General features: G+C 52.4%; 1 protein-coding gene across 1 annotated transcript in view; it reads left to right on the top strand.

Moving 5' to 3' along the window:
• The window catches only part of PLXNB3 (plexin B3), a 181,954-nt gene that overhangs the window by 138,664 nt on the left and 27,746 nt on the right, over window positions 1-15,544 (top strand). The window contains 5 exon segments of the mRNA XM_075324250.1: window positions 4,698-4,860; window positions 4,960-5,193; window positions 6,989-7,150; window positions 14,571-14,719; window positions 14,834-14,934. Coding sequence (XP_075180365.1) covers window positions 4,698-4,860; window positions 4,960-5,193; window positions 6,989-7,150; window positions 14,571-14,719; window positions 14,834-14,934 — 809 coding nt within the window.

Here is a 15,544-nt window from a genome sequence, read left to right as displayed (position 1 = left end):
TCGTCCATTCGGGCTGACAAGGTGGCCACCGCATTGCTGGAGATTTTCTCCCGAGTGGGTTTTCCCCAGGAAATGCTCACTGACCGGGGGACCCAATTCATGTCCCAGCTGATGGAGGCCCTCTGTAAGCAAGTCCAGGTGCGACATCTGGTGGCCAGCCCGTACCATCCACAGACTAATGGCCTGTGCGAGCGGTTCAATGGCACCTTAAAGCAGATGCTTAAGATGTTGGTCGACTCCCATGGGCGTGACTGGGAGCGGTATCTCCCACACCTGTTATTTGCTTACCGGGAGGTTCCACAGGCCTCAACAGGATTCTCACCGTTTGAGCTCCTGTACGGGCGACGTGTGCGGGGCCCCCTGGCTCTGGTGAAAGAGGCTTGGGAAGGGGATTTGGCCACCCCTGGAGTGTCGGTTATCGAGTATGTCATGCGCTTCCGGGACAAAATGCAGGCCTTGACGCAACTGGTACACGACAATATGGCTCAAGCCCAGGCCGATCAGAAGCGTTGGTACGACCAGAACGCTTGTGAGAGGACCTACCAAGTGGGTCAAAAGGTGTGGGTACTGGTCCCCGTACCACAGGACAAGCTTCAGGCAGCCTGGGAAGGCCCATACCTCGTGTACCAGCAGCTCAACCCTGTGACGTACCTGGTCACCCTGGACCCTGCCCGTGGAAGGCGGAAGCCCTTCCATGTGAACATGATGAAGGCACATCATGAGCGGGAGGCATGTGCGCTCCCCGTGTGCAACCTGCCCGAGGAGGGAGAAGCGGAAACCCTCTTGGATATGCTAGCCCAGGTTAGGGCAGGCGGATCCATTGAGGATGTGGAGGTTGGCCACCAGCTCTTGGAGGACCAACGGTCCCAGCTGTGGGCCACCCTACACCCCTTCCGGGGGTTGTTTACCAACCAGCCCGGAAGGACTGACTTGGCTGTCCATCACGTGGACACTGGGGATCATCCCCCGATCCGGCGTTCAGCATATCGGGTCTCCCTGGAGGTGCAGCAACACATGCGCCAGGAGATTGACGAGATGCTGAAGCTGGGGGTGATCCAGGCATCCAACAGCGCTTGGGCCTCGCCTGTAGTCCTCGTCCCTAAGAAGGACAGAACCACTCGGTTCTGCGTGGACTACAGGGGGCTCAATGCTGTCACGGTCGCCGATGCGTACCCAATGCCACGCATCGATGACCTGCTCGATCAGTTGGCCGGGGCTCAGTACCTGACCATCATGGACCTGAGCCGGGGATATTGGCAGATCCCCCTGACTCGCAAGGCCAGGGAACGCTCTGCCTTTATTACCCCATTTGGACTATACGAGTCCACGGTGATGCCATTCGGGATGAGGAATGCCCCTGCCACTTTCCAGCGGATGGTCAACACCCTGCTCAAGGGACTTGAAGGGTACGCGGCCGCGTACCTGGATGACATTGCCGTCTTCAGTCCCACCTGGGAGGACCACCTAGAGCATCTAGCACAGGTGCTCAGGCGGATCCACCGGGCAGGTTTGACCATCAAGCCGGGAAAGTGTCAGCTGGCCATGAGCGAGGTCCAGTACCTCGGTCACCGGGTAGGTGGGAGAACACTGAAGCCCGAGCCTGAGAAAGTGGAGGCCATCGCATCCTGGCCCACCCCCAGGACCAAGAAGCAGGTGATGTCCTTCTTGGGGACCGCCGGGTACTATAGGAGGTTTGTTCCACGCTATAGTAGCCTGGCAAAGCCCTTGACGGACCTCACCAAGAAGAAGCTGCCCTCTGCAGTCGATTGGACAATGGACTGCGAGACAGCCTTCCAGGCCCTAAAGGACGCCCTGTCCAGCCCGCCCGTGCTACAGGCAGCCGACTTCACGCGGCCGTTTGTAGTACAGACCGACGCCAGTGACTTCGGCCTCGGTGCGGTGCTCAGCCAGGTGGACTCTGCGAGCCAAGAGCACCCAGTCTTGTACCTGAGCAGGAAGCTGTTACCAAGGGAAGTGGCCTATTCCACGATGGAGAAGGAGTGCCTGGCCATAGTGTGGGCCCTGCAGCGTCTGCAACCCTATCTATACGGGCGCCACTTCATCGTGGAGACGGACCACAATCCCCTCAGCTGGTTGCACACCGTCTCTGGGACGAATGGGCGATTGTTGCGATGGAGCCTTGCGCTCCAGCAATACAACTTCACCATTCGCCACAAAAGGGGCCGTGACCACGGTAACGCAGACGGGCTGTCCCGACAAGGAGAGGTCGCGGACGGGCGCACGGGGGAACACCGGAGTGTGCTGCCCCCTAGCGCCCTCAAAAGGGGGGAGGTGTGAGGCAAATCCCGGGATATGAAGATGAATTATGACTTCCAGTCATAATCGCTCATCACTCCCTGGCAGTGCCCCCCTCCCTTCTTGTTCTCAATGTCCAGCATCTGTGAAGGTGTTACACCTCCATGGCCATCTCCTGTGATATGGAGATGAGATGATGTGGGAACAATGGACACAGGAGGACTCCCTGCCGTGACCCTGTGGTAGGAGCTGCTATCTAATTAGCAAGCTTGGAAGTATCCAGACAGAACGACTCCAGTAAAAAATGGTTCATATCTCGCAAGCCATATTTCCGATAAATATGGCAACCATAAAAATGGTGTCTCCGCATGCGGACGATGCTGGCACACCCTTTTTATGGGAGCGGGAGCTTGGGAAATACCCCAGGCGTGATATCAGCCAATGGGGAACTAGTAGACAAGTCATGAGTCCTCTCATTCTGTAGCTAAATTCATAGCTGTCACAATGAGAGCATTGGCGTCCGCCTACGACGCTCCCAGGCCAAGTTATGGCCATATTCCATGTTGTGGATTTTGTCCATAACTCCAGCCAGGGGTGGAGCAGTGCTCCCTCTGAGGTCACTAAGGTAGGAGGGGACCTGGATTTGCCCAGGTTGATAACCCTACTTCGGCCATTTTCCAGTGTTCTTTCGCTGGGGGTCACGTGCAGGAAACATCTGTGGGAGTTCCTAGAAACCTGGTCTACAGCGCCCCCCTGTGGCCAGACGCACAAGGTAACTGATTGAATTGCATACCTGTTTGTAAACCATGCTTTATCTGTAACTGTACTCTGACCTATGTATATTCTGTAGATTCCCTATTGTATATATTGTAGTTTCTAGTGTGCTTTAGGCTGATTAAATTATATAATTAATCTTGGGCTGTTCTGTTATCTCGATCTTGAATCCCACGTCTGTGTGTTCGGCTAATAGTTACCGTGAAGCGGTTGGTGGCAGCGAGTTGTGCCAAGGATTATTGTGGGGAGGCCAGTGAGATTCGGGGAGGTTTTATATATTCCGCCCGCGGAGGTCGGGGGAATATATACCCTACTCTCACCGGGGACCCTTCAATAATCGGCATAAGTAGTATAGCGGCCTCCTTGCTTATTGTCGGGCAATTCCATAATTGGCCTGACTATAAGAGGGGCGCTAGAGAGCGCGTCACGTGCTCTGTCTGTCGGTCGGGAGGTATAAAGGAGGGGTGACACCCACTTGTTACCCCCCGATTGTGACGTACTGGTAGCCAGCGCGGGGGATTTCTGAGTGACCCCCCCGGTGGTTCGTGACAGATCCCCACCCTTTTAAAGGGGTTATCCTAGATATCTTTGGATAGGCAATCAAGATTTAATAGAAATGTGCCAGCACGCGAAGTGCCTATCATCAGATTAATCCTTTAAAACCAGTCACGCTAGGTACGGGGGAGTACCAAGCAAATGGCGAAAGGGAAGGGAAACCCTTTGTCTAGGTAGATGGAGACCACTGACCAAACCTACTGTTCGTCCATGTGGTCCCTCACCATCCTAGATAGGTTCCGCACCTATGCGCCGAGCAGGATACCTGACCCTAGGTATCCCTAGTGCTGGTTCCTGGGGTCCCTCACCACCCTAGATAGGTTCCTACCTATGCGCCGGGTAGGATACCTGACCCGAGGTATCCCTAGTGCTGGTTCCTGGGGTCCCTCACCACCCTAGATAGGTTCCTACCTATGCGCCGAGTAGGATACCTGACCTGAGGTATCCCTAGTGCTGGTTCCTGGGGTCCCTCACCACCCTAGATAGGTTCCTACCTATGCGCCGAGTAGGATACCTGACCCGAGGTATCCCTACTGCTGGTTCCTGGGGTCCCTCACCGCACTAGATAGGTTCCGCACCTATGCACTGAGCTGGATACCTGACCCGAGGTATCCCTAGTGCTTGGACCTAAATAGGGAACAGATGGGATGAGCACTTCGTCCACCCTACTAAACGCTAAAGGAAGATACAAGGAGGACACACGGGGTAAAGCAAGAACTACTTATCCACAGATGACTCGGGTAGAAGTTCAGCAGAGTTTTTTCAGCAGCAATATCACAGAGCAGTGCAAGCCACCTGCTTGCAACCAAGGCTTGAAGGAGCTAAAAATATCACCAGCATCAGTCCAAGGAAGGAATGGGTATATAAGCACCAAGAGAATACTGATGATCAGCAGCTGGGTGGAAGGCGAGCTCATGATGGGTTCAAAAGGGGGGTGATAAATCCATCAGGAAAGTTACCTATACCAATGAATACTAACAGCAGGAACATTAGAAAGTGAGGGAGCATTCTCTGCAGCCAAACACTGTGACCTTCTATGGCCAGAAACCACATGGCTGTCTGTCACCCGGACCATTATCAAGCTGCAATCTCATGTATTGAATCTTCCACAGAGGAGGACGGACAATTCTGGTAACAGGCGTAAACTTGGATGTTGTCCAGATGCCACATATCAGTGCTTTGGTGAGGTCACCGGTCGAAGACCCTCAGCCTGGAGAGGAGAGCAGGAGAAGGAGGAGGCGGAAGAGGGATCTCATACCTGCTCCTGTCCTGGAGGTGGGACCATGGCTGAACGTTCGGCTACTTTACATTTTAATATCTCAATTTTTGTTTCTCTTTTTAATTGGTCATTTAATTTATTTTTTTCATTATCAGGTGAATGAACCTTGCTACCAAAACTCCTCCACAGTCATGGAGTGCACCTCACCCTCTGTCCCCGACAACTCCGTCCTTGTGGATCTATTATTTGTACTAGACAATGTCCGGATTCCGTACGGCAGCGTCGGGGAGAACTTCACCTACCAGAAGAACCCGGTCCTGAAGCCTCTGAACCGTGAGAACCCCGGCAAGCCGTATAGCCTGAAGCCGGGGAACGTGCTGGATATAGAGGTGACAAAGCACAATGTTTCATGCGTATCCTACCTCGGGGGCTCTTCCCTTTTTCGTAGTTTTGGTGATGGGGTCTTTCCGTCTCACCAGCTCCAGAGGGAGAGTGGGTTGCATGGATAATCTCAGGGTGGGAATTTCTTAGCAGTCCTGCCTTGGGGGACAGGGGGGGAGTTTCTTGTCTCCTCAGCCTCTGGGGACGGGAAGTCTTCTTGTCTCCCCAGCCTCTGAGGATAGGAGGGGGTCTTCTCGTCTCCCCAGTCTTAGAGGACTGCCGCGGTGGATCTTCTCGTGTGCCTAGTCTCAGTGGATCAGGGGATGGGGGATGGTCTTCTCATCTCTACGGCCTCAGGGAACAGGAGGGGGTCTTCTCATCTCCCCAGCCTCAGGGGCCGAGGGGTCTTCTTGTCTCAACGGCCTCAGGTGACAGGGGTCTTCTTGTCTCCCTCGCCTCAGCAGACGGGGGGGTCTTCTTGTCTCCCCAGCCTCAGGATGGGAGGGGATCTTCTTGTCTCCCCAGCCTCACGGGATTGGGCGTCATCTCATCTCCCTAGCCTCAGGAGATTATTATTATGAATTATTATTATAGCACCATTTATTCCATGGCGCTTTACAGTGAAAGAGGGTATACGTACAACAATCATTAACAGTACAAAACAAACAAGTACAGGACGAGAGAGGACCCTGCCCACGAGGGCTCACAGTCTATAGGGAATGGGTGATGGTACAGTAGGTGAGGACAGAGCTGGTTGCGCAGTGGTGTACTGGACTGAGGGCTATTGTAGGTTGTAGGCTTGTCGGAAGAGGTGGGTCTTGAGGTTCCTCTTGAAGCTTTCCACGGTAGTGGAGAGTCTGATGTGCTGAGGTAGAGCGTTCCAGAGTATGGGGGAGGCACGGGAGAAATCTTGTACGCGATTGTGGGAGGAGGAGATAAGAGAGGAGAAGGAGATCTTCTGAGGTTACGTGTAGGTAGGTACCGGGAGACTAGGTCACAGATGTATGGAGGAGACAGGTTGTGCATGGCTTTGTATGTCATGGTTAATGTTTTGAACTGGAGTTGTTGGGTAATGGGAAGCCAGTGAAGGGATTGGCAGAGAGGAGAGGCTGGGGAATAGCGAGGGGAGAGGTGGATTAAGCGGGTCGCAGAGTTTAGGATAGATTGGAGGGGTGCAAGAGTGTTGGAGGGGAGGCCACAGAGCAGAAGGTTGCAGTAGTCGAGGCGGGAGATGATGAGGGCATGCACTAATATGTTGATGTTGAGGTATTCTTGTCTCCCCTGGGAGACAGTGACGGCAAGGGGTCTTCTCATCTCCATAGCCTCAGGGGAAAGGGGTGGTGGTCTCTCCTCCCCAGCCTCAGGTGACGAAGGAGCTCTTCTTGTCTCCCAAGCCTAAGGGAACAGGGTGATTCTTCTGTTCTCCCCAGCCTCAGGAGACAGCGGGATCTTTTCAGGTGGGGGTTTTTCTCATCTCCCCCAACTCAGGGGATAAAGGTGGTCTATTTGTCTCCCCAGCCTCAGGGGACAGGGGTATGTCTTCCTGTCTCCCCAGTCTCAGGGGTAGGAGGTCTTTCCTTCTCCCCAGACTCCATCTTAAAGGAAGGGAGTCTCCCCAGTCTCATGAGGGGTCAGGGTGGGTAGGGGTCTTCCTGTCTCCTCTGTCTTGGGGGCTCTCGCTACATTGTCGTGCATGTATGTACTATATATCACTTTCTTACCCTCACTGATGCTGACAATGGGATTCCTGTGCAGCAGAGACGTATTGGCGTATTTCTCCATTATATTTCTTTTATGTCATAGGGCGAGGGCCTGGATTCCGGCATCAGCAAACAAGAAGTTCGGGCAATGATCGGAAATGGTATTTGTACCGTGAAGACCCTCACACACAACCACCTGTACTGCGAGCCCCCCCTTACTGCTCCGCAGCCGCTCGACTCCACGGCTTCTCTGCCTGAGTTTGTGGTAGGTATTCCCAAATTATTGCCTCTTACATTGTGTATATATACACCGTGTGCAGAATTATTAGGCAAGTTTTATTTTAGAGGATTTTTTTTATTATTGATCAACAACTATGTTCTCAATCAACCCAAAAGACTCATAAATATCAAAGCTTAATATTTTTGGCAGTTGGAGTGGGTTTTTTTTTAGATTTGGTTATCTTAGGAGGAGATCTGTTTGTGCAGGTAACTATTACTGTGCAGAATTATTAGGCAACTTAATAAAAACCAAATATATTCCCATCTCACTTGTTTATTTTCACCAGGTAAACCAATATAACTGCACAAAATTTAGAAATAAACATTTCTGACATGAAAAAACAAAACCCAAAAAATGAGAGCCCAATATAGCCCCCTTTCTTTATGATGACACTCAGCAGCCGACCATCCATAGATTCTGTCATTGCTTGCCCTGTTACGATCCACATTGCGTGCAGCAGCCACCACAGCCTCCAGACACTGTTCCCAGAGGTGGACTGTTTTCCCTCCCTGTAGATCTCACATTTTATGAGGGACCACAGGTTCTCTATGGGGTTCAGATCAGGTGAACAAGGGGGCCATGTCATTATTTTTTCATCTTTTAGACCTTTACTGGCCAGCCACGCTGTGGAGTAGTTGGATGCATGTGATGGAGCATTGTCCTGCATGAAAATCATGTTTTCTTTATCGTTCCTATGGGAGACCCAGACCATGGGTGTATAGCTACTGCCTCCGGAGGACACACAAAGTTACTACACTCAAAACGTGTAGCTCCTCCCTCCTAGCATATACACCCCCTGCTAGCCAGTCCTAGCCAGTTTTCATGCTTTGTGTTTCAGGAGGTCACACACACATGCATTCTCTGATTTTGATTTTTGATTTTTCCTTTTGGACAAAGATTTGGAAGAAAAGCGGGTCCAGTCTGGACTCCCGGCATGTCCCTTCACACCCCACTGCGGGGCTGCTGTTAAGGTTGATTTCAGGGCTGTATCCCTTTCATGCCGCGCTCCTTCACCATCCCATGCTGGGGCTCTGGCTTGAAGTGGGAGCCAACACGGTTCTCACTGCTTTGCAGGAGACCGGTCTCCATCCGCAGCCCTTTTGCAGGACCCTGCTGGACGGAGCTATCATCCCCCAGGACCCTGGCAACCTGCGTCTCACAAGCTAAGTATATGAGACGTTATTACCACAGAAAGTGGTCTTTCCAAGGGTCCTTTATGTTTATTTATTGGGGGAATGTGTTTTATGTTTGGTGTTAACATTTCCGGCCGGTTCTCCAGTTTTCACTGGAGAACCGCGCCGATGGTGCCTGCACGTCGGCCGCATGTTTTACTCTAGGCCCCGGCTTCGCCTGGGGCCTAGTTTCGGTTTCCACTGTCTCTGCATGTCAGTCATGCAGAGAGGCAGTGTAGCTCCGCCCAGCGGCTGCGCAGCACAAGCGAAGGGACACTCCTCATTGAGGAAAGATTCCCTCCCCTGGCTACCTCACTGAGGGAATCCTTTTCCTCAGAGTAGGCCCCGCCCCCTCTCCTCGCTCCGGTCGCCATGTTCTCAGCGTTCTCTGTGCCTGCATGGGCACAGAGATTCCACAGTGTGACAAGTGGGGACCTGGGCTGAGGGACCAGGGGGCACAGACATGTCTGTTTAAACGATTGGCAGCCACAACCTCCGGTTGTGCAGCTGCTTGTTTTATCGGTTTATATATGCTGGGGGCCAGTCTTGACAGAGCCCCCACCTCTGCAGCATGTCTCACAGAGCAGGGCTGCAGGTTGTTTTTATATGCACTGCAGGTAGTCTCGTACGGCTGTACCGAGCTCATAACCATGGTGGCCCCTCAGCTTGGAGGCAGAGCCGAATGATTGCTAATTAGTGGCCCCTCCATCTGCTCCGGTTTCGGTGGCTGACCCCTGAGGGAATCCTATTTCCAGGGGTCGGCTGTCCTGGCATCTGCTGAGCATGCAGCTCCCCTCTCAGGGCGTTTTCTGCTTCAGCTCGCTCAATAAAGCTCACAAAGGACTCTCCTTCTGGGCTCGGACCCCGTCCTCCTGACAGGGAGACGCAGGGTCCCCTGTCCTTCCCCGTCCCGCAGCTCCGATTACGAGCTGACTCACTGGACGAGGAGGATGTCTCTACCAGGGGCTCGGACGCTACTTTATGTACATTGATCCGTCCGTACGTGACGCAGAGCCAAATGATTGGATTGCGTCCATTATACTTGTACTGGACCTCCATCCGCCCGTATCAGGGGAGTATTCCCCGCTGGCAGAAAGGCATCAGTATACCTTTAACAGGACGAGGAGTGTGTTCTTTAACCACTCCAGTTTTCAGCCTGCTGCGTCCAAGCTCACAGCCTGTCCTGCAGACCCCAAAGCGGGGTTCTGCGGCCTGTTTCCCCCTCCCATCAGAGGTGGTCAAGGAGTGTACTCATTCGCCAAACGTGGCCCCTCCAGTGTCCAGACTTTCAGCCCGGATAGTTGTATCAGTGGCTGACGGCACCTCTATAGGGCTCCCACGGTACATTAATTTTGTACTGGACCCCATTCCGTCGGAGTTACCTTGCCTAAAAGAACACAAAGTGTGTTCCTTAACCACTCCAGTTTTCAGGCCCCTGTGACCAAGCCCAGGGTCCGCTCTGACAGTCGCTTCCCATGAAGCGTGATTCTGAGGACTGTGTTTCCCCTGTCCACCAATGGTGGTCAAGAAGTGGGCTCAGTCACCTCAGGTGGCTCAGCCCGGACCGTTATGTCAGTGGCTGATAGCTCCTCACTTAAGGTTTTGCGGTCCGCCCGGTTGTCCTTGGGCCAAGTCGGTATTGGGGCGGCAGCAGCTTCGTTCTCCTCAGCTTTACGGCAGTGCGGTTCTTTTGTACCTTCTCTGCTTGTCTGGAGGAGATGCATTCCCTCACAGGGACTCTATGCCCAAAACGGTTGCCTGAACTTCCAGACTTCAGTCTTTTCATCCTATGCCAGGTCTGCCATGCTGGACACCGCACGGCGGTGGTCTTGGCTACTTTCCTCGCTATCCGCAGGCTCCTGTGGCTTCGGTAATGGAAAGCAGATGCCTCTATAGGGGTTCCTTGCTGGGCTCCCCTTTGGTGGGACCAGTCTCTTCGGAACCAACTGGATGAAATTCAGGAAGCTCTTGGCGGGGAGAGTTCTTCCTTGCCACAAACCTAAACCAGGGAACCTGTCCAGGACAGGAATCAGTTGAGGTTTTGGTGGCGTTCCTCCATCTGATCGTCCTCTAGCTCGGCCTTGGTTCATAGAACCAAATAGCTTGAAGCTGCGTCTTCAAAAGACCGCAGGAGATGCTACCACGGAGTCAGCTTCCTCCGAGCTTTCTAGCCACGCCAACCACCTCCTTGGTCGGTGGCAGGCTCTCTCCACTTGGCGACGTATGGTTCTACCACGTCTCCGTTCAGTGGGGGCGGGATCATATCTCCCATGGCTACAGGATGGATTTCTGTCCACCCGCCAAACAGATTTTTTTCTGTCACCTCCCGGCTCCAAGGCCGCCGCCTTCTCACAGGCCGTGGCATTTCTTGCAGGCCAATGGAGTAATTGTACCGGTTCTCGACTGGGAACGGTTCTGAGATTTTTGTTCAAATCTATTTCTAGTCCCCGAAGAGGGCGGTGCCTTCCGACCTAGATCTTTAGCTTTTTCAGCATGGTCAGGTGTGGCATTTTCACATGGAGCCTCGGTCTTGTTCCGTGTGTTTTTTTCACCGGATCAATCAAGAACCCAAGGAGATTCCCTAGCAGCCATCGGCATCAGAGATGCTTTTCGGCAGGGGTCAATCGCAGTTTCACACCAGCGTTGACTACGTTTTGCCATCGGAGTGGTCCAATTCGTGGCTCTTCCCTTGGGGTTAGCCACGGCCCCTCGAGTATTCTCATTGGGGCTGCTGTGATTAAGGTCCTGCACCCTTAGGGATTGGCAGTGATCGTTTGCCCTGGACGGCCTTCTTCTCGGGGCTTCATCCAGTGCAGACTCTTAGCAGAGTACTTCGCTTACTCTCGCCACTCTAACCTATTCGGGTGGCTTGTCATTCTGTTCAAGTCCACTCTGACTTCGAACCAGAGGTTCTCAGGGACGCAATTCGAGACTCTGTCGGCTCTTGTGAAGCTGCTCTTAGTCGATCAGTAGTCCCTCCGCTGGCGGTCGACGTCGTTCTATCAGACACCAAATACTGGTGCTGGTCAGACGGTGGCGTCAATGGAAGCGATTCCTTGCCCAGTTTCTCCTGCGTCCTCTGAGACTGGATGTTTTCCGCTGTACACGCGAACTCCCTCCTTCCATGGGGTGGTGGCTTTGCCACTGACCAGGGGCTCGTTTTCAGTGGTGGTTTCGGCCTCTCTGTCTCAGGGACGCTCCTTCCTGGCCCGTCCCGGGTGATCCTCACCAGGGTGCTGGTCTTTCCGCCTTGGGAGCAGTATATCTCCACCGTGGAGCGCAGGGCGCTTGGACTCTGTCCGCTCAGCCCTCTGGATCAATAGGCTGGAAATCAGAGCTTTTTTTTTCTAGCTCTCTACGCCTTCACCATCTGTTGGCGGCTAGGCACATTCGAGTCCAGTCGGAAAACGTGACAGCGTTTTCCTACATCGACTTCCAGGGTGGGACACTCAGCCGCCTGGCAATCTTGGCGCCTCAACATTCTTCAGTGGACAAGGGACTCCTAGTCCACCGTATCCGCAGCCCACATCCTAGATGTCAAAACTGCGAGGCAGACTATTTCAGCTGTCCAACCGTGGTCCACAATCCTCAGGTTTTGCGGTAGACACACTGGCTCATGTTTGATCCCAGCTTCGTCTCTACCTCTTGCCCAGAGTCCTGCGCAAGATCAGTAAAGGGGGCCGTCGGGTCATTCTCTTACTCCAGACTGACCCAGGCAGGCTTGGTACCCTGACCTGCTCCCTTTGTCCGTTAGGTTGCCATGGCATCTTCCGGACCGTCCAGACCTTTTCTCAAAAGGTCCGTTTTTTCCGTCAGAATTCTGGATTCTCAGATTGACGGCGTAGCTATTGAGTCCTGGATCTTGGCGACTTCTGGTATCCTTCCTGAAGTCATCTCCGCTATGACTCGAGCTCCAAAGTGTCCTTGGACCTTTTTAGCCTTGCCGACCCTCCTGTCCCTTCCACAGTCCGGTCTACAGCTAGGACTATCCCTCATTAAGGGACAGGTCTCGGCTCTGTCAGTATGTGCCAGCGGCGTATCGTCCGGCTGGCTCCGGTGCGCTCCTTTAAGGGCGCATCTCACATCATTCCGCCTTTCCGGCGGCCTATGGAGCCCTAGGACCTTAATCCGGTCCTCCCGGTTCCCGGAAACCCCCCTTTGCGCCTCTTAGGGAGGTTTCTTTGTTTCATATTTCACAGAAAGTAGTCTTTCTAGTGGCTATAATTTCCCGCCAGGGAGTTCTGGCGGCACTTTCTCTGAGTCACCCCCTTTTTGTTTTGGTCTTTTGCATCAAGACAAGGTGGTCTCCGTCCGACTCCGGACTTTTTTCCCTAAGGTGGTTACAGCTTCCACCTTATCCGGGGCAATTTTCCTGCCTTCCTTTTGTCCGGCTCCTGTTCATCGCTTTGAGGAAGCGTTGCATATCCTGGATCTGGTGCGGGCGCCCCGGATCTATGTGTCTCGCACCGCCGTTATTAGGCGGTGCACCTCTCTCTAGTACTGACTGCTAGTCAGCGTAGCGGTCTCTCGGCATCTAAGCCGACCCTGGTTCGTTGGCTTAGGTCGGCCATTTCCGAGGCCTACAAGTGTACTCAAGTGCCTTCCCCGCCGGGGATTAGAGCACATTTGATCAGACCTGTCGGTGCCTTTTGGGCTTTCACGCCAGGCTACGGCTCAGTAGGTCTGTCAGACTGCAGCTCGAATTAGTCTGCATACTTTTTCGAAGCTCTATCCAAGGCATGCTCTTGCTTTGGCAGACGCGGGCTTCGGCAGACGCATCTTTCAGGCGTCTGTCGCCCATTTGTGAAGTTGGGTTTGCCTGCTTCTCAGTTGTCTGTTTATTCCCACCCATGGACTGCTTTTGAACGTCCCATGGTCTGGGTCTCCCATAGGAACGATAAAGAAAAAGAGAATTTTGTTACTTACCGTAAATTCTTTTTCTTATAGTTCCGTCATGGGAGACCCAGCACCCTCCCTATTGCCTGTTGGCAGGTTTCTTGTTCCGTGTGTCTTCACCGGCTGTTATTGTTGTAGACAGAGGTTCCGGTTCTTCCGGATTTTACTCTGTCTCTTCTTGTGGGTGGATGTCCTCCTTCAGCTTTTGCACTAAACTGGCTAGGACTGGCTAGCAGGGGGTGTATATGCTAGGAGGGAGGAGCTACACGTTTTGAGTGTAGTAACTTTGTGTGTCCTCCGGAGGCAGTAGCTATACACCCATGGTCTGGGTCTCCCATGACGGAACTATAAGAAAAAGAATTTACGGTAAGTAACAAAATTCTCTTTTTTCTTGAACGATACCGACTTCTTCCTGTACCACTGCTTGAAGAAGTTCTCTTCCAGAAACTGGCAGTAGGTCTGGGAGTTGCGCTTCCCTCCATCCTCAACACGAAAAGGCCCCACAAGTTGATCTTTGATGATCCCAGCCCATACCAGTCCCCACCTCCACCTTGTTGGTGTCTGAGTCGGAGTGGAGCTCTCTGCCCTTTACTGATCCAGCCTCTGGCCCATCCATCTGCCCATCAAGAGTCACTCTCATTTCATCAGTCCATAAAACCTGTGAAAAATCAGTCTTCAGATATTTCTTGGCCCAGTCTTGACGCTTTATCTTGTTTCTTGGTCAGAGGTGGTGGTTTTTCAGCCTTCCTTACCTTGGCCATGTCCCTGAGTATGGCGCACCTTGTGCTCTTTGATACTCCAGTAACGTTGCAGCTCTGAAATATGGCCAAACTGGTGGCAAATGGCATCTTGGCAGATTCACGCTTGATTTTCCTCAATTCATGGGCAGTTATTTTGCGCCTTTTTTGCCCAACACGCTTCTTGCGACCCTGTTGGCTATTTGCCATGAAACGCTTGATGGTTCGGTGATCACGCTGCAAAAGTTTGGCAATTTCAAGACTGCTTCATCCCTCTTCAAGACATCTCGCACTTCTGGACTTTTCAGAGCCCGTCAAATCTCTCTTCTGACCCTTTTTGCCAAAGGAAAGGAAGTTGCCTAATAATTAAGCACCCCTTATATAGGGTGTTGATGTCATTACACCGCACCCCTCCTCATTACAGAGGGGCACAGCACCGGATTTACTTCATTGGTAGTTGGCTCTCAGCCTATACAGCTTGGAGTCAGACAACGTGTATAAAAAGTGTCATGTGATCAAAATACTCATTTGCCTAATAATTCTGCACACAGTGTAAACCTGCCAGACGAACGACAACCTCATCCTTTTTTCTTTTTTTAGGTGCACATGGGAAATCTCCAGTTTAACCTCGGACAGGTGAGATATGACGAGGAGGGGCAGTCGAGCTTCCCCAAAGAAGCAAAAATTGGAATCGGAGTCGGAGCCGCTCTGCTGATTCCCATTGTGCTCATCATCATCTTCATGTACAGGTATGATCAGAAATATCACTGGTCCTCATAAATTTGGCAAAAGCTGCCGTCCCGGTGAATATTACCATGAGAGGTGAGATTGTGGAGGAGATATATAACTGGTGTCTGTTACAGGCGACAGAGTAAGAAGGCAAAGAGGGATTATGAGAAGGTCCTGGTACAACTGGAGAACCTGGAGACCAGTGTGGGAGACCAGTGCAGAAAGGAGTTTACTGGTATTGTCCCCATGTCCTTCTTTTTCCACCTTAGCGTAGAGCAGACCGTCTGATAACCCATCTAATGTGTATGGACCTCCTGACTCTCCCGTGTCGGACTGTTGCTTACCGTATATACTTGAGTATAAGCCGAGTTTTTCAGACCATTTTTTATGCTGAAATCGCCCTTTTTGGCTTATACTCAAGTGTAGTTCCCACAAAAAATTCTCACCTGTCCTCCATTCTTGCGGTGTCCTTTTACCTGCTTCTTGCGGACCGCAAGTATACAGACCCCTTGGCCAGTGCAGGGGCGCCGCTGCGGTCATTGCTTTACTTCAGATGAATGCTTTGTGGCGCCACAAAGCATTTAGCTGTAGTAAAGCGCCTATGGCAGCGGCGGCAACGTGCTCCGGCCACGATCATCGAGGGGTCTGTGTGCCTGCAGTCCGCATGATGCAGGAAAGAGGACACCGCAGGAACGGAGGACAGGTGAGATAAATTTTTTTGTGTGTTTGTATGTGAACAACGGCATAATAAGAGGACAAGAAGGGGACTGGAATGAGGACATTACTAAAGTATGGGCACATTACTAGAGAGCTCATTGCTACAGGTGACAAGGATGGGGCACGTT

This window comes from Anomaloglossus baeobatrachus, chromosome 9, assembly GCF_048569485.1.
Source record: "Anomaloglossus baeobatrachus isolate aAnoBae1 chromosome 9, aAnoBae1.hap1, whole genome shotgun sequence".
In the NCBI taxonomy this organism is placed as follows: domain Eukaryota; kingdom Metazoa; phylum Chordata; class Amphibia; order Anura; family Aromobatidae; genus Anomaloglossus; species Anomaloglossus baeobatrachus.
This window is presented reverse-complemented; position numbering and strand designations above follow the sequence as displayed.